A 19,401-nucleotide genomic window follows, 5' to 3' on the forward strand; every position below is an offset into this window, starting at 1 on the left:
TGGAGTAAATTTTCTTGGCACGCTTTGAGTCTCTTAGTACCAACTCATCTTTTGATCCCATCTTTTGACAAATGCTTCCAGCAGGATAGTGTACCATGTCGCAAAGCTCGAAGCATCTCAAACTGGTTTCTCGAACATGACAAGAATTTCACTGTACTCCACAACTGGCCTCTACAGTCACCAGATCTCAACAAAACAGAGCACCTTAGGAATGTGTTGAAACAGGAGATTTATGTCAACAAATCTGTAGCAACCGTGTGATGTTATCATGTCTATATAGACCAAAATACTCTGGAATATTTCCAGCAGCTTGTTGAAGGAGTCCAATCCAGCACTAGCGACATGAAACTCATAAAATGTGTGGTGAGTCGATACTGGAAGCGAGGCTCACAGCAGGCATCAAGCCTCATTCTGGCTTGTCGTCAGTCGTTTTAAACTATTGTTTTAACTGGTAGTGCAAAGCTGTTCACAACATTAGGTGACTAACGGGAAACAAATCTTCTAATCAATGAATGTACTCAGGCTCTGAGTGCATTAAAGAGAATGTATATCTTTTTAATAAACACACAAAGGAGGTTTTAAGGTGGTTGCACACAGCCACTGATGAAGAAAAATGATGCCACTCAATTAAAAATTTCACTGTTTGTACTATGTGCATTTTTAACTCCAAAAATGTAAATGTTTTGATTGTTTTTATCATAGATGTCAGGACTGTAGACACAAAAAGCGGAGGATGATGTTTGTCAGACTCTAAAAGGTTCTGGCTCTATATTTGAGTAAAACATTCGCTTCCTGCTATTTGATGGACTAAAGTGGCTCATAGTAACTGATCCGTATTGGTAAAAAGAACCACATAGAATGCAGTAAAAATAAAAGGAAAAGATGTATCTGAAATGATGGGCTCTGTTTCACAAAGCTGAATATGAGAGCTACTGATAGTACTGGACCCAGTACATCCTGAGGTGAATCTGTAACATTTTGCATGTTTGCCTACACGTCTTACCTCTCCTGTTTAACTGCACAGGAAGATCCTTGTACAGCCTAAGGCTTCTGCTTGAAATTGGCTGCACACAAAAACTGAACTTCCCTTTACAGCACGATCACTTTGAAATTAGACTTAAAGGAACATTTTGTTGTAACAGTTTTCAGTTTTGTGACCTTCTGAAGCTGTGCTGTTACTCCACAGCTCTGCTGCTGTGTCAAAGTTATGTTTTTAAACCAGAACGTCAGTGAGGTAGTAGCTTCAGGATCCATCATAATCAACAAGTTATTGCCGATAAGAAAACAAATGTGACCTTAAGGTTTCAGTACAGTTCGGATGAAAACCCATTAGGTTATCACAAGTCACTAAATTCCAGTTTCCTTGGCATGGTAAATGGCCTGTTTTTGTATAGCGCTTTACTAGTCCCTAAGGACCCCAAAGCGCTTTACACAACCAGTCATCCACCCATTCACACACTGGTGATGGCACGCTACATTGTAGCCACAGCCACCCTGGGGCGCACTGACAGAGGCGAGGCTGCTGGACACTGGCGCCACCGGGCCCTCTGACCACCACCAGGACCCAACAACCGAGACTGTCCAAGCCGGGGCTCGAACCAATAGAATAGAAGCATTATTGCTTCATTAAGTCCCAGATTGTCACTAAGAAAAGAGGGTCTGCAGGAGAACTTACTATGGCCAGTGACATTTCTCATATACCGTTCTTCTGTGAGATCTGTTTTTTTTATTTTAAGGTAACTAGGAAAAATACTCCACCACATTACAGTGGAGTAATTTATGCATGGCTCAACCTGATATAAAGTGGGAACTGCTTTAACACGAAGAAAATGCCTCAACTCCAGAAATTCTGTGACTATTTTTATAGGCATGAGCTTTTAACAACCTGTGTCAGTGAATGCTAGTACTCTCACTGCAAGAACAGTACATGAATGCCAATCATGTACTGAGTAACCAAGGAAACCTGTGCCAGCCTTAACAGAGATGGAGGCTGCACAATGCAGTATTTACTGAATTAAAGGTTTATGCACACTCACCCACACGAAGCCTGAAGCTATTGAAGGAATGTCTGTTGATGCCATCTAGCTTGCCTATCAGAGCGATGGCAAACTCTACCATGATCCCTATCTGGGCGTGCTGCCGTTCTCTGTCCTAAAACAACACAGAGTGATGTCAGTCCACAGAGGTTTGGTCATGGCTTGCTTTCAAACAGTTAAAGTTAAAGCCCGACCCTGATCTGAAGTAGTAACTACCTCACCCGATTATTCTCCTGACCAGGTGACCCACTAAGCCCCGCAGCAGCCATGTAACTGCTGCCGATTGTCTTGATCTTCTCCACACCGCTGAACTTTGGTTTGGACAACAGCTGTTGAGTTAGAGGCAAACAAACAAACAAAATGAGGGGTGCGCGCATTTATCATTCCAACCATGCCAGGGTCTTCATGATTAGCCCCTGACATTTGTATTTCAGACAAATATTCGGTAAGACTTTGACTTCCTGACCTCATCAAAGTCAGCGATGATCTCATTGAGAAGTCTCAAGCATTCCAGACCTTCTTTGTTGATATCGCACTCGGTGTAAAATTCTTTGAAATCCGGCACCGAAGCGAACATCACGCACACACAGTCATAGGACTGGTAGTAGAGGTCCTGTTGGGAAAAGCACAAAACCAACAGATAAAGCTTGTACAGGAAACATGTTACTTTTATGTTGTATGGAGCCACGCTATCTGGAAGTTATGATTATTTGTAGAGTTATAGTATAGAGTTCTGCTTATATAGTTTGTAGTTTTTCTTTTTGAATAATTACTGCCATGCTGTACTCAAGAAGCTTGCTTCCGTTACTTGCCACTCCTGATTTTCTGTGATAGCTGCAGAGTCATATCACTGATAGTAGGGCTGGGTATCCGTGTACCTGCTCTCATTTACTGTTTTAGCTGTTTGGTGGTTGTTGAAATTTTGTGAGGTTTCACCTGAGATTCTGGCATTTCGGGCAAAAAAAAAAAATAGATTCAGGATTTTAATGAATCGATATCACGTTATCCAAGCCAGAATCGATTTTAATCGATAAATCGATTATCAAAACCCACCCCTAGCTGACAGTAGCATGCCAGCCAGTTATCTACATTCTTCACTTCGTCACAATTATGGCTCTAAAAAGGGTTCTGTTGTGTGGTTATATCAAACTCAAGCAGTAAATGATTGAAATGCACCTCTATATACCCACACTCCTCTGGCACATTGAGGCTTAAGGAGCTGGCCGTTTCCCCCGCGCCATGTTTTTACATTTTCGCATTGTTTCACCAAGGAAATATGAAGATTATTGGGATTGCTACATTTAGATACTTAAACCTTCCTGTTACTTCTACTAACTGTGATAACACTGAAAGGGCAATTCATGCTCAGTGTAACAATGAAGCAGCAAGACACTGAAAGGCATCTCCGCTTGTAGCCACTCCTGATGAACTTTGTACTTTAACCTCCTAATTTTTCCTTGCTGTTTGGGCTGATTGGGACCTAAAGAATGTAAAAACAAAGAATTACCAGATTTTTATTTTACCTAATTTTTGTTTTTGAGAAAAATTAGATCCACATATGAGGACATTTGTTTCAAATTTTGATAGAACAGTGGCAGTATAATCGCAAGTGGATATCAGGCCCTTGTAGAGAAAAATTAAGTATTTTGGTTTAGATGTCCCAAAATGTGATGTCCACATATGTTTACGCCAGGTTCTAGGAGGTTAAAATATGTCCAGCACAACTTTCTGTGTCCTGTTCTCGGTGTCAGTGAAAACCTGATGAGTAAGCAGCTGGCACCCTGATTGTGTACAGTATTATGTTTCAAAGGTCCCTCTCTTTGAGTCTTTTAAAACCCAAAATCCACATGCTGGAAATAACAATTATTTATTTATTTTTTTAAGATGACCTCAGATAACTGGTCACATCATTGCCGCCTGGTTCATGTTCACTTTCAGTATGTAATGATGGGGGGTTATCTCACGGGAATGTTTTGTTTTTAACTCTCTTCACCATTCCTTCATAGCATCCAGGGGACTAGAATCAACTTTGGAAATCTCACCTCGTTCTTCTTATTCTCCCCAACAAACAGCGCTGCTACGTGGGCCGGCAGCACATTTTCCAGCAGCAGGCGGTTCAAGTTCTCTCTCGTCTCGATCTCATCCTGCTCTGTGTGGTTCTTGTTCTTTAGCAGGAAGTCCTGGCGGAAGCAGTACTCGTTCTGTAATCCACAGGAATGGCAAGTTTAGAGGAAAATCAGCACAAGAGATAATTTTTTTGTTTTTTAAAATAATTCAGCAAACAAAAAAACTGTCATTTACCTGCAGTGAGATGATGAACATGGTGACCAGGAAAAGCGTGATGTACATGCAACTCATATACTGGGGATGTTTTACCAGCCCTAAACATTTCAGGATTTCTACACTGCAAGACAAGCAAGAACATGACCAATCACAGACTCCACTTTTACTTGGAAAATAATAACTTGCAGTGGTTATGACTTTGACCACTAGTGATTAAAAGTACAAGGTGGCATAACAGTAAACTAAAATTCTCTGCTATAATTCTCTGATTAAGAATCCAATTCATTCATGTATTCAGAAAGAAGTATGCAGATATTGGTGCCTTAGATCATTTTTATTGACTTGTCTGATTAAGATTATGGTATGATGTGTGATAGACCACCCCAGAAGTAGCAATCTAACCTCTGATAAGATTTAAAAAAAAAAAAACAACAACACACAAACACAACATAAAACACTAAAGTTTCGAAATGAGTCCAAACTCCTTGGTAAGATCACTATGGTTACATCCATCTTTTAAAGACTACAATCAGAACAGTTTCCACTGAGCCACTTTCTCATCACCTGACATTTGCTGTGCCTTTTCTTTTGTCATACTCACTAAGCTTGTTTTATTGGATTTTATTTTGCATTATGAAATTACAGTTAATTTGCTTTAGAGAGGATTGTTATAATATTTTAGACTCTTGTCATATTCTTTCTCACTGAACTACTCGATTTAAGCCATTTGCTCGTTGATAATGTTTTGGCTGCTCTGACGCAGGTCTTGACTATTAGGCTGAAGTAGATCTGATGTTATATGATAAATATTACTGCACTGCAGCCATACACTGATTCAGATAAAGAAAACATGATGCCAGCAGATGCAATCTAAAATGCAACCTTTGCATGTTTGCATTAAGGCTGTCACCATATCCAGGATAATATCACAATCTAAACAAAAAGATTATTCCACCAATCAAAATCCTGCTTTTTTTACTTTCAACTTTATTAATTCACTAGTCTCCCTACTGAGGCAAATAGTGGGGGAAACTACTTGGCTAGATAGTGAGAACAAATGTCCCTGATGCAGCACACAGTTTGTACACAAAACAGGATTATAAAGCTAAAATTGAACGCCCAACTGCAGCAACTCAGTCAAACCAGAAACAAACAAACAAACTCCTGTGAGACAACCACAGAGATCAGTAGCTGGAGAGCTGGAGCTCAGAAAGCTGAGAGTAAATAAAGTAAGAATTAAGTCCTCCAAAGTTCATGGTCTCCAGTGCTTCACTCAGCCAATAAACAACAGCCTAACCTATGTGAGTTGTGGCATAAAGTGAATCTGACAGAGATAGTTAAAGCAACACAAAAGTGATTGCTGTCGGTGCGGTAACTTCACTGGTCACAAGCCACAGGTACGTAGATACATTTGCAGGTCATCAGCGTGAAAACAGGAAATAATACATTTCCCGAAAAGCTGTGGGATTCACCCTTTTCCTTCAGTCTCACCTGCAGTTCAAATTTGTGAAGATTTCAAGGTCCTTCTTGGTGCTGAGGTTTTTGCTGTATTCATAAAAGGATGTATGCGTGTTTCTGATAATGATGACGTAATATGCCGTAGAGGCCACAGTCAGAAAGAGCACTTTAAGCTCAAAGCTCATCCGAAGGAAAACTCCACAGGCAATGAGTGATAGGATGCAGCAGTAGACAGAGTACTGAGGGACAGAAAAGGGGATAAAATGGAATTAGACTTGTAGCAAATCTAAATAATGTCCTAAATCAAATTTATAAGCAGCATGCAAACAAGTAAAACACTACACTCTTTTTTACTGTTAGGAGAACTACAATTAATACACACTACTTTACACTAAAATGTAATACTGCTATTTATACACCATCGTGTCTGGGATTAAATCTATCACTCACGGGAAGGCAAGAGTAGTCGTCTTTATCTGCCTGGTCAAAGCACTGCAGGGAGTGGAAAAACAAATAAATAAACAACTGACAAGCAACGACCTGACAACATGCTTTGAAGCTTGGCATGACATTTATGAACAGCACAGCTAGAAATACCAGAGTACTAAATGGATCTGTCTTAGCCTTCAACATGTGAGCAGAGTCTCACCAGGTTGAACACAGCCATGATAATGATGACCGCTGTGGTGATGGTTGCCAGAGGGAGGCGCACAAACGGCCGTTTAACCACTGCCTCTGACACAGCTGGCAGCCACTGGCAACCTGACAGCTTCTCCGGAAACAGGCGCTGCAGTGAAGTGAGGAGAAAAAAAGACAAAATGCAATCAAACAGGTACGAGCAACGTGACTTTTTTACAGTCAGCTATCTGCAGACAGCATGCACGAGTGATTCACAGCTAGCTCTTTCAAGGAAAGGAATCTGTCCGAGTTGAAAACCAAAAAACTGCATGTCCAGAACAGAATGTCAGATGTCATCTGCAGAGTCAGAAGGGCGTCTATAGTAAGCTGTAGCCCAGTGAATGCAGGAGATAGTTTTCATGCCATGTTTCCATTCTCAGATCATCTAATTCTGGCACAGTGTGCACAAAAACACAAGTCCTTTTCACTCGTGCTTTTATTACTTGTGCCAATAGGGTGGGTGGGGGCTGGTGGCAGGGTAACTAAAGGGTACTAAAATCAATTCTTGCGTTTCTGTAATGGTTGATCCACCAGTATGTGCAAGGTCTTTAATCAAAATAATATTTTTAATGCCAATATATAATTACCGCTATTCATGATTTTTCAAATTTATAAGATAAAAAAAAGACAGGGGAAAAAAAGGGAAAACACATTATTTTTTGGTTCAGATGCCAATTTTGAAATTGTTACTTCAATGATTGTTACGCTTGATTAATTTCTGACTTCTAAGAGAAGTCCAGTGTGCCGAATTTAGGTATAGAAGCATGAATTCAGTTTGACATTTGCCTAATACATTGTTTCATTTTCATTTTTTTAAACATATTTTTAAAATCTTTGTGTTTTCTTGTTTGTTTGTTTTTCTAATTAATTAATTAAGCACTGCATTTGCACTGGACTTGAATTTAGGAGTGATCCACGCAGGAATTTTGTATTATATCTTGACAAGTTAAGAAATGTGAAAAGTTGTGACATTTTTGTCCCATCCCCTTGGTATTTTCTTAAAAACGCTGCGAATATAAAACATTAAAAATAGAAATTTGATTTGATTTGATTATATTTATGTACTTACTGGATAATTAAACTTTTTTTTTTTTTACAAAGTAATAACAATAATAATTATCCTTATCATCATCATCATCATCATCATGTGTTGAAAAAAAGTCTATAAAGAATTTAACATTAAACTTCTACTTCCCATGCACAAGGAAATTAAATTGAATGTCTTCAGCAAACCACCTGTGTGTTAAGAATATGCAATATTAAAATGTGTTTCTAGATAAACGAGAAACTATTTATCACTGATGCTTGACCAGCATCCAGCTTGGCTTTAGATGTTACTGTAAAGATGCATGAAAGAGTTGTTGTGTCATTAAGGCTTTTTCTCCTGGTTTCTACAAACGGGGCCTGAAAAGAATCTTGTACCAAATCACTCAAATAACCAGATACTGAATGTGAATCAATGGACAAACCTGTAAGTGACCTGCGTAACAGATCGCCAGGACCAGGAGCAGCACACAAAACAGCCCTCCAAATAACACCGCCAGTCTCTGTTGCCTTAGGAAGACACGAATGAAAAAACAAAATAACATCAATCTCCAGCTCATCTTCTAAATATAAAAACGTCTTCGTCGTGCGCTTTAAAACCTTTTTCAAATGCTCAAAAAACTGTTCCTCCGAGTTTGTACTCATGAGAAGAACAGATATTCAAATATCCGAAAAACTAAAAACATACTCACTTCCTTGCAACAAACATCTGAATGATGAAGATACAGAGGAAGATGAAGGTGGCACAGCTGGCGTAGTGTTTGAACATCGGCAAATCCAGGGCTCGATACTAAGAAAGGCGGAAGACACTTATTATGTTTCTTTTTCAGTATTAAAATGACTAAAATGTAAAAGTATGATGAAGCAGTCATTTATATTGAACATTAAATCTCACCAACCTGTTTTGCCAGATCTTTCTTCAGAAACCACAGAGCTAAGCCGCTCTCTTCAAACTTGTACCACTGCCTGCAACACATGAAGGGAGGTAAGTGGGCATGGAAGAAGAAAAGCAGGGAATGAAGGTGGAATCGGAGTTATTAACAGTCTCCTTCTATGAGATTTACATTTCAGGTGCTCTGTATTGTGACTGTTTTTAAGGTGAACACTGGGCACATGCTGCACTGCTCTGTGTTGGATCACACCTGATGCAACAACTTGATGCAACGGCAAAGAAAAAAAATCTCAAAACATGAAAAAACACTGAGGTCATAATTTCTGTTCATTATAAACAAATAATTTTACTGAATACCACAGATCATTATGGGGGCTCTTAACTTAATCTGCATGTTTTAACCTCTAAGATTAACAAAGACATTGCACACAGCTTTAAGTGGAGTTCAGTGAAATGGCAAATAAATGCTACAACATTAATAGTTATCTCTTAAGTATTAAGTGCTCACTTATCATTAAGGCTCCAATTCAAAGGAGGGGAGAACAATTCTTATACAATTTTCTTTATTTCTTTAATTTCTTTGTGTGCTGAACAGAGAAGGCAAATTAAATTTGCTCTTAAATCTACTTAGATAACCTTTTGTATCCTCATGGTTGTGCATATACAAAAACATCTCTGATAACAAAAAAAAAAAAAAATACACATAATTATAAATTACAGTAGAAAACACACACACACACAAAAAACTGTATCACCTTTTTCGTTTTGCTCTTATTATTATTATTTTTTTTAAATTGGTGCATCATTTCCATTCAGTTTCATGAAATGAAATCATTGCGCAACAGCTGGAACGATATGCATGTTTTAGCTGCAGCCTCCGATTTCAGAGAAGCTTTATTTTTAATCTGTAATATCTGAAGCTGTAAAGCAGCAACTTCACTAATTATCTAAAACATCTGCACAGTCAGTCAAGGTCTAAAAGTTCAGTCACAGTTAGATTACTAATGTGACATTTCGAATAACAGTTAAATCATTGTCTGTAATCTATTGCTCCATCAGATCCATGCATGCACTTTTAATGTACCAGAGTATAAATTCAGTGACAAAATGTTTCTCTTACGGTCACCATGAGCTTTTTGTTTTGTGCAAATATTTTTGTCACAGACCAGTTAAGCAAAACTGTGGTATCTATACCACAAAAGCACAAACCAAATGAGCCAAACGCGAACAAATTTGTCATCTGTGCTCACTTCTGATCAGCACCTGACATGAGAGGATGCAGGTAAACCAACACAGGGCCTCAGCTGCTGCTGGTTTCAAGTAAAAGCTTGTGACACAGGCTGGTGTCAGATCGCTGAATTTTAAATTGGGTTAATGGATTTTAATATTTTGTTGGTTGTATCAACAACCAGCATTACCAACAACCAAGCAATAGTAGCTGAATAAAAATAAACTGCAACATCTTGGCATATAGAAACGGTCACACAGCCGATCCAGAATTTCAGGGAAACAACAGAGTAAACAATTAGTCAGGCTTATCATCAAGGATCAAGATGTAACCTCAATCAGAAACAATTCAGCAGAGGATTTCCTCCACTGTGCAATTCCTTTAAACCTGTTAAATACAACACATTACAATATTTTATCAAATATGCTACAAATATTGCATAAATTGTGATTCGACCGAAATCGACCTACTTGTTGCTGAGCTCGTCTATGGTAATGGTCATCTCATTGTGCAGCTCCTCATCAAACCGAGTCTTCTGGGATTTCCTGGACCAGAAAACAGAGACAATAAGGAAGTGGCATGCAGACAAACGCAGAGACATGTAGAGTGACTGGAACAGATGCTGGAAAACCAGATCAAGCATGTGGGTCACTCTGGTCCAGTGTAGCTGTGGTTGGAGGCCACTTGGTTAATGCCATTCTGAGCATTAGTGAGAAAAGGGAAACGTAGGTTGTGCCTGCAAGAGTGTTACTGTACGAAAAGGGAGTGTGCCGGTAATGCTGCAGAGATCTGTGTGTTAGATGATCTCAGTGGGATTTGGTCGGTGTGTTTCTGTCGTGCTCCTGCTCGGAAACCCCCTGCTACATCAGGAAGGAAACATTCACACAGATGCAGAAACCCTGATTACCACACAAGCCCCAGTAGGTGATCAGCGTTAATAGGATCATGTCAGTCCACTAACAAAGGTTAGGGGCTTCCGAGATCGCATGTTGCCCTGTTACAAAGAGGCAGCAGTTAGAAAAGGTCAGAAAATACGTATTACACCACTGCACGGGTTAGTGTTAGAACAGCAAGGTTCTCTGCTAAGACAGTAGTTCTCAACCTGGAGGTCTAGTTTTTAACATTTCATTGCTTTTAATTATTACATTCAAACTTAGAGTAATCATCTTTTAAAAATTATTATAAAAATGCATATAAAATATTTGAAGGGGACCTATTCTGCTCACTTCCGGGTCCAAATTTTTACTCTTACACTCGAGTTGCTGTGCATGAGTTCAAAAGATTTTTTAATTATCTTATATTGGGACTTGATGCCACCCCTCAGGTTATTCTCTGTTTGGTACACACCGTTTTACGTTCCTACCATCTCCAGCCGTCTTTCTTCTCATAAACAGAAGGCTTGAATGGCAGGTGGGTGAAGCTTCTATGCTTGTACTCACAACTGTCAAGTATTCTAACTGAATTATACACTCAAGATTTTGAAAAACTTGCACACTTAATTATGAAACTGAGTAACAAATCAACGCTGCTGGCTTCTCTCCCAAGTGGCACAGAATGTATGATATCAGATATGTCACATATGTCATTTCCAGTACAACAAGAAAGACACAGAGAGAGCACAAATGGTTACGATTTAGCCTACTGTTACTACTGAACATAAGTGGGTGAGCTGAGCAAAAGAAGAAAAAAAAACCCAATATAATTGTTAAATAATTCTTATTTTGTTCCTCGTGTTTGAAGTTTAGTCATACGGAATTTTAAAGGCTGTTTTTATATGTGTAAATAACATACATGAGTAAAAAGTGACAGCTTTAATAAAAAAATATATATAAAAACACATAATAGGTCCCCTTTAAAACTTTTCTTTCGTTATCTGCATAAAGCGAACTGATTGCAGGGGACTGGGAAAACAAAACAAAACATGGCAAGTGCATAATTTAAAGTAAAACTCAGCTCGCTGTAGTCTGCATTTACGCAAGCGCACGTGAGGCATTTGTTGGGGAGAATAAGCTGAAAGGCTGAGAACTACTGCACTGAAAGGACTGAGGACCTTGCGGGCCGTGAAGGCTCCACTCACTTAGGGTTGCCGAGCGGCGGGGCGGGTAAGGAGAATGCCTCTTCTAGAGACTCATCAAAGCTGTCGGGGTCCAACAGTAAAACACAAATATACATCGATCACAACAGAGCAGCGCAGAGCCAAAAAAACAAAAAAAACAAAAACAAACCACAGGATTTATAATCATTTTAAGATAAAAATTGAGCGTAGTGCAATAACAACTGTCAGTTTTAATCAGAGATCGGTATAATCTACCATGTTGTGTCATTAAAACCGTGTAGATCATTTCACTGTGACAGCCTCAGCCTTATTGGACTGTGAATACATGAATGAAATTGACAGTTTCCGCGATACAGCAAACCTACACACTCTCAGGAAGGAATGCTTGTGCACTTGGATCACACTTATCTCTTCTAATCACATTACTTCAGCCCACACTGTTTTGTGTAGGCGTGTCCTGCCCACTGATCAGTAGCTTTGCTGTTTTGATTCTGCCTTCACCAGATGGGGAGAGAGAATTAACCATTAAAAGCTATGACCACAATCAATTTGGTTATGCATTATTTAAAGCTAGTGGAAGGGCTACTCATATTGCTCAGAACTCCTACCCCTCTGCAGGAATAACTACCACTGCAGCACAGCTTTAAAAAAAAAAAAAAAATCTATTTGTTAGTCAAATCGAATCCTCGAGCACTACTTTTGCTTCCATGAAACAGAATCATTGTGAGTCTCAGAAATATTAAATCTGTACCAATCAACAAACACTAATCGTGTAGTTACGCTTGCAAGAGCTGTGACCTAATCAGAGCGCTATAAACGTTTATACTCGCTTTTGAAGCACACTTAACGCACTGCAGTTTTCTCCTAAATAATAAGTGTTGGTGCTGAGAAAAAAGGGGAAGCTCCCCAAAAAACTGCTTCACCACGCTAACAGGAGATGATGGCAGTTGTAGTCAAAGCTGGCATGAACTTTGGTGTTAGCAAAGCACCATAAACATTTGTACTCATGCTTGACACAATGGAGTTTTCTCCTAAATGATAAAAACATTCAGCAATTTCTCGCTACTGATTTCCAAGATGGAAACTCTACACTTCAAGACTGATGTATTCTTGAAATTCTTGTAGAGACCAACCTGCCTTCAGACTGACTGTGCATCAGAGCAAAAACTGGTAACAAAGAGTGCAAGACAGGACAAAAAATAAAAACAACACCATTTGCAAGCATTAATTAGATCATTTTTGGCAAGGCATGACAACAGTGAGCATAAACTGCCCGTCAGACATCTGTGTTACATATTAAGTGACCTACTAATGCTACTACATCTGCTATTTACAACACCGTTCCAAAAGAGCCGTGATGCTTTGTAAAATATATGTAAAAAGAGAATGCAGTCATTTACAGATCTCAGTTTATCCACAATAAGAACGAAATCCCAAAGTAATCATATCATGTGTCCAAACTGAGAAGGTGTTCCATCTTAGGAAAAATATTAGCTCATTTTGAATGTGATGGCAGTAACACGAATCAAAACTGTTTGGATGGGGCAACAAAAGGCTGAAAAAGTAACTGGTACATTTTGCAAGCAATTAGGTTCATTGACAACAGGTCAGTAACATGATTGGGTATAAAAATAGCATCTTAAACAGGGGATGTTTCTCAGAGGTAAAGATGGGCAATTGCAGAATAACCTAAAATTGTGAAATGCTGACTGTCAAATAATTTACAGTACATAATATCATAAAAGTATGCCAAGAATTGGGAGAAATCTCTGTGCGCAAGGCACAAGGCTGAAAATCAATATTAGATGTCTTAGGACTTCAGGGCTGCTGAGCAGCTAGAATAACAAACAAGAATGGTACCATATTCCTCTTCCAAAAGCCCAGCACACACAGAAGAACATATTCAGCACGCTGCTTGTACGCTCACCGCAAGTTACTCTAGAGGATAACAAGCTAGATGCTATTTGGTGTTTTAGATATCATCTAAAATGACTCTGAAATCTCAGATCTTTCAGAAATGCATACATTTTGGGTATTATGTTAATCTCCATAAGTATAGCTGAATATAGTCATTGATGTAACATCTGCAAGATGTTAAACTATAATATGCTTCTAAATGCTTCAATATAGTCTTATATAATACAGTATTAATAAAGACATTGCAAAGACTTCAGGGTTTATGGACTGATAAGAATGTCCTGGCTGGAAAATTTGCTGGCCAGAAACTCTTTTCTTTTAAGGCAGTTGTCATAATGATGCTACTGAGTAGGTTGGTTGTAAAAGCCAGCGTGCATATGTGTGAAAAAGCTTTTGGTCGATGTCAACTTTCATGTTGTGTTTGAGTCATGTGTGAATTAATTTTGTAGCTACTGGAGCAGCTGAAGATTTGTCTTACCTCTCAGGGTTCTTGGAGCTCGGTCGCAAAGGAATATCCTGAAAAAGATGAGGATAATACTGTAGTTATATAGCATTTTGGTTTGGAAATGTTCTCACAAGACAATGATTCCTTAGTTTTGATGAAAGACATGTAAAATCAATTTTTAAATCTCTTGATTTCTTAAAGCTTTTTAAAAAATTCAATGCTTTGAAAGTAAAAATAAGCTTTTCTGACTTCTGATATGTTTGATTTCCTTTACTTATCACATTCAGAAATAACATTAAAATCCCCTTCTGCTAAATCACGTAATACACACTCATTGCCTTTGCTGCATGCTGACCAAGCATGTATGTGTGCATGGTCAACCTCACGATAATCCCATTCTAAGCCACAAAGAAAACAACAACTTTATTCTCTTTCATTGTCATCTTGATAATAATGTAAATAAACCATGGTGTACAATCCAGCGACCTTACCTTGAAACGTGGTTTGCCATTGACAATCGTGTCTGGTGTGAAGCCGTCTCGGTTCTGCAGGTGGGCGAAAGGTTTGACAGCCCCCCAGGATTCAAGGTAGCGGGTCATACGCACAGATGCTCGCATCTTCAGACCATCATTCACCCGAGGTTTGGGGGGCTTTTGGTTGTTCTGGGAGGACTTAAGATGTAGATGACTTAAGACTTAAGATGTAGATGAACATGCAAAGATTTGATAGTGAATATCATGTACTAATAGCTCAAAGAATCCATCCCATTGGCTCAAAAAGAGATGAAAATTGCAACAAAAAATACATTTATGCAGTATTCTTTATAGTGACAAATCTGACCTAAGATGAGACACCAAGGAGAAAAAAGGAAAAACGTTTGCTGAGGTCGTGAGAAACAAACACCCAAAAGTATAGTGGGAAGGGGAAAAAAGATTTAAAATATCAACACATATTGTTCTTTGACATATGGCAAGCAACATCCAATTTTAAAAAACCCCACAGTGTGCAAAATACAAAGTGAAATATATAAAAATGATTTACAAGATTAACATGATTGTTTTATTAGTAAAATTCAAAATCCTAACAGCAGTTATCTGTATGAGGAGACATTTGAAATGCTAAAGATTTCTCTCCATCCTTCACAAACTGTGTTTTTTAGGAATATGGACTTAAAGCTTACCCGTGGATCAATGACTAGGTAGGTCTGGACGTTGAGCTCTTTTAAGTAGGTGTCCCTGAGGTGACCGTTTCCTTCTTCTACTTCATACGCCTTGTTTAGGTGCTTCAGAGTCGCCTCTGTTATGTGGACACGTCTGGTCAAATGTAAAAAATAAATAAATGAATCTGGTAACTTCAACTTTAAGAGTCGATATTAAATGTGAAACAAGAAAAGGTAAAAAGGGTAGTGCTCCTTACCCTGGAAGGCCTCCTGACTCCATATGATTGGCTAGAGTGACATCATGTGACCATACATCAAACTGCCACTTACGAAGTCCAATCACACCACAGAGCACGTTGCCCGAGTGAACCCCAACTCTCATGTTGATATCCACTCCTGTGGCCTCTCGTACCTGCCTGAAGGAGTTTTGCAGAAATACAAAAACTTGTTTTCATTCTTTAATATTATTTCTATATTTTCAGTAATTCCAAACACAATAACACTGCAAGGATGTATGTGTGTGTGTGTCTCAGTGCATCTCTACCATACGTTTCTGTGTTTTAATCTGTATGGTAAAAATGTTCCCCTTAGATCTTCCACGCAGTTTAATATACCTTCCACTGACACTCTTCATAAATAATTAATGCATAAATCCTGGTTATTTAAACATTACACAATCTATCTTGAAAATAACTGTACGTTAAAAACAGCTAAAAGTGACTGTTATAAGAAAAACTTACTTGATGGCTTCACACATGTCCAGACCCATTTTGACACAGTTCTTTGCATGTTTAGGCAGTGACACCGGCAGCCCAGACACACAGTAGTAGCAATCTCCGAGGATCTTGATTCTCATGCATTCGTTTTCCTTTAAAGAATGAGAAAAACGGATAAGTCATTCACAAAATAAATCAATCAATCAATCAATGTGCCACTTTGCACAAAACAGCTTTGCCTATTAGGGCTTAAGTGCCTCAGTCAGACCTTAATTAGTGAGTGTTTCCTTTTTCAGCTGTCAGACCCTGATTTTCTGAGATGAAGATTATTTCACTATAGTGCCAACAGTGCTTTAAGAGGCAAATACTGAAGTGAAAGTTGAATATAAATGGGCCCAGAAATGCCCCTGTGGTCAAGCTTATACTGGAGAAAGCACAAAAACAACATATTTCAGAACATAAAACAGCCATTTGTACTGGAAATGTGGAGTATGGTATAGCCAAACACTATTATGAGGTTAAACATGGCTCCCCTAGCATCTTCATTTAATTGGTCTTGAGCATGTAACTCTTCCTGCCAGAGGGGGCGATCTTTCTAAGCTTTGTCAGAGAGGAGTTCAATCTTAAACTTCCATTTGTGAACAAGCACCAATGCAAACAATGATATATACAAAGATACAGAATGTTTATGATGAAACTTGTAGCCTCAGTTGTAAACGCACTACTCTGTTTTAAGAATTATACTTACTGTTGCAAATTTTTAAGAGGGTGATATGAGATTAGAAAGTGATTTACTATGTGATTGTTTTAAGCCAATCATCTGACAGATTGCAGCATGTACAGCAGCTTTCCCCACCCTTTTTTGCGCCACTGACCGGTTTATGTCCGACAATATTTTCACGGCCTTTAAGGTGTCGCGGATAAATACAACAAAATAAAACCAGTACCAGTACCAAAAAAAGAAGATTTATTCATAACAAACGGGAAAAGACCCAGGGAAACTGAGTTAATGATTAAAAGTAGTAAAAAAAATAATAACTCTAAAAACCAATAAAAACCCTGAAAACCATAAATTTCACACCCGAGCCTCAACTCTCGCGGCCCGGCACCAAGAGACTCACGGACCGGTACTGGTCCGTGGCCTGGGGGTCGGGGACCGCTGATGTACAGTATATGATCTCTATTTTGTTTCCACAAGGCTGAAATGTTAGCATGTTTGCTAGCATGGCTAAATAAATTGGTGTGTTTGAGATTTGTCAACAATGGAAGTTTTGTGTTTGTGCAACCTTTGGGCATTCGACACTTGGATATAAAAGCTATTTTTATTTAATGTCTTAACTCACCTTGGCAATTTGGTCAAACTTGCCAAACAGTTCATTGAGCATAATGACCAGCTCCTTGGGAGAACAGTCACTGGCCAGTCGGGTGAAACCGACAATGTCTGCATACAGAATGCTGAAAGATATTAAGTGAACGAACATTTAACACAGAAATATTCACATGTAATGAAAGAATACCCATTCAACATGTGCAACAAGCATTTATCAAACAAAATAGGTTTTAGAGCTGGCAAAGTTTACATGCATACATGCTTCTGACTTTATCAATGACACATCTGATGTCAAACTTTTTTTTTTTTTTTAATACTACAGTGGTCCTGACTGAATAACTCAAAATTCAAATTGTTTGGTGATGTTTTGATTGTAGAAACTACAAGAATCCCACTAATTAAGCCAGACCTTCCCAAAGGGTGGGGCCCCTCCATGGCAGGGAACATTTTTCTTGTAAAACAAAGGGGGGCCTAGCAAAAAAAGTTTGGGAACCACTGAATTAAGCCATCCTTTAAATTCTAAAAGAGGAGATTCCTAAAGAAAACCACCAGGCTTAGCTTACTTTGGGCCAAACCCATGTGATTGCGATTCACATGCCCAGGCTGATAAAAAGAACAAATACTGGCAGAACAACAAATCCTGTCTTTCATCATTGGCTTTCGTCACTCAACCAATTAACAATAGATGCTGACAAGGACTTCATGAAGGTTCTGTTAACAATCAACCAATGTGCAGTGGACTGGAGGATACTAATGGCCATAAAGCTCAAACAGTTTTAGTCCTTCAAATTTGGCCCCAAAACAGCAGCTTTTCTCAGCACAGCCCATTATGATCCATTGTGACCATTATGGGCTGTGCTGATCGGGATTGATCGGGCAAAAATATCTGTACTATCACCCATTAAACTTCAGTAGACCTGATTTAAAGGCATGTTTGGTTCAAATGCTGAAACACAGACCAGGCATTATTAAAACTACCCATCAGCAAACCACAAAGGAACACTGATATCTTATCTGACCTATTAAAGACCCTGACACCACCAAAATAAAGACTAGAAGCTTGGCATGAATTCAAACAAAAAGAGAGCAATGGATTCATTGTCTTAACGTATCTGTATTCACACCAGCTAAGTGAATACAATCACCTGACCATATTAGAGGTTATGTCAACAGTCGTGATTAATCCTGCACGAAGCATGAAGTGATTTGTTTTATCTGGCTTAGAAAAGACTACTGAAGGGAACTATTAAAGAAGCCATCAACTATGTCCAAGAATACCCATGGTTCAGTTTATTTGGAACTGTTAAACTCTATTAAAAACAACCACAAATATTCATAGCTTGTGTACATATAGGCAAATGCACCGAGTGGAGCTGATTACTGACACCGTTGAAGCCTGGCCTGAGTAACACTGGCCGTAAGTGACCAGCGGATGAACACAGATACTGCACCTGCTTCCACTACGTGACTGAAGTGAGCCAGGTGTTTCAGGAGACTGAGAACACAGCTAATTACTGGACTGACTCAGGTAATTATAGAGACTTGTATATGACACGGCCTATCATTTAACACCTTTTTGCAGTGGCCTTAAATGAACATGGAAGCAAAGATGATGCCACAATGGACCTTTGATTGCAAAATTCAAAACCTCTATAGATCTTCAAGCATTTCTTCAAACATCTTAAAAAGAAAATAGTTTAGTTTTGTTGTGTTTAATGCCATTACGGTTTCATTTTGCGTCCACGTGCAGAATATTGTTAAAAAACAACTGCCTTTACAGAGTATTGAGTTTGCTCTTAGGAAAACCTGCAATGCTTTTAGTGACGTGAGATGAGAACGGCGTCCTGTTTCCGCATCAGAAAAATCATTTCGCTTTCAGCTGTCCTGATATCAGTCAGCACTTGCTAAATTAATGAAAACCTCATAAAGCAGAGCTATATTTGGGTCACTGCTCGGAAAACAGACATAGTAATCTCCAGTATTTAGAGAATTTGTCTCGAATTGCTTTTTCCCCCCTGCTTTTTTCTTGCCTTGTTTGTTTTAAGATGTGATGCCTGAGGATTTACATTTAGATTAAAAATACAATACATTTCTTTTAATTACTTAAAAAAGTCCTTTCTAATTCAAAGTCAACGTGATAAATACAATAAAATACTGTT

The 19,401-nt window shown here is 38.7% G+C and overlaps 1 protein-coding gene across 3 annotated transcripts in view; it reads right to left on the minus strand.

Annotated features, from left to right (window-relative positions):
- adcy7 (adenylate cyclase 7) overlaps window positions 1-19,401 on the minus strand; it is a 61,680-nt gene that overhangs the window by 2,927 nt on the left and 39,352 nt on the right. For 2 of the 3 annotated variants that reach the window (XM_026173890.1, XM_026173901.1), the window contains exons 7-25: window positions 17,256-17,367; window positions 15,937-16,064; window positions 15,454-15,612; window positions 15,218-15,350; window positions 14,529-14,708; window positions 14,071-14,108; window positions 11,697-11,756; window positions 10,090-10,164; window positions 8,399-8,465; window positions 8,192-8,289; window positions 7,925-8,009; window positions 6,427-6,564; window positions 6,228-6,269; window positions 5,811-6,016; window positions 4,338-4,440; window positions 4,079-4,237; window positions 2,503-2,649; window positions 2,258-2,365; window positions 2,037-2,151 (exon numbers count right to left, since the gene is read on the minus strand). In XM_026173890.1, coding sequence (XP_026029675.1) covers window positions 2,037-2,151; window positions 2,258-2,365; window positions 2,503-2,649; window positions 4,079-4,237; window positions 4,338-4,440; window positions 5,811-6,016; window positions 6,228-6,269; window positions 6,427-6,564; window positions 7,925-8,009; window positions 8,192-8,289; window positions 8,399-8,465; window positions 10,090-10,164; window positions 11,697-11,756; window positions 14,071-14,108; window positions 14,529-14,708; window positions 15,218-15,350; window positions 15,454-15,612; window positions 15,937-16,064; window positions 17,256-17,367 — 2,153 coding nt within the window. The remainder of the gene's footprint in view (window positions 1-2,036; window positions 2,152-2,257; window positions 2,366-2,502; window positions 2,650-4,078; window positions 4,238-4,337; window positions 4,441-5,810; window positions 6,017-6,227; window positions 6,270-6,426; window positions 6,565-7,924; window positions 8,010-8,191; window positions 8,290-8,398; window positions 8,466-10,089; window positions 10,165-11,696; window positions 11,757-14,070; window positions 14,109-14,528; window positions 14,709-15,217; window positions 15,351-15,453; window positions 15,613-15,936; window positions 16,065-17,255; window positions 17,368-19,401) is intronic. The other variant, XM_026173910.1, reaches the window with a different exon arrangement.

The sequence above is a fragment of the Astatotilapia calliptera genome, chromosome 1 (assembly GCF_900246225.1).
Source record: "Astatotilapia calliptera chromosome 1, fAstCal1.2, whole genome shotgun sequence".
In the NCBI taxonomy this organism is placed as follows: Eukaryota; Metazoa; Chordata; class Actinopteri; order Cichliformes; family Cichlidae; genus Astatotilapia; species Astatotilapia calliptera.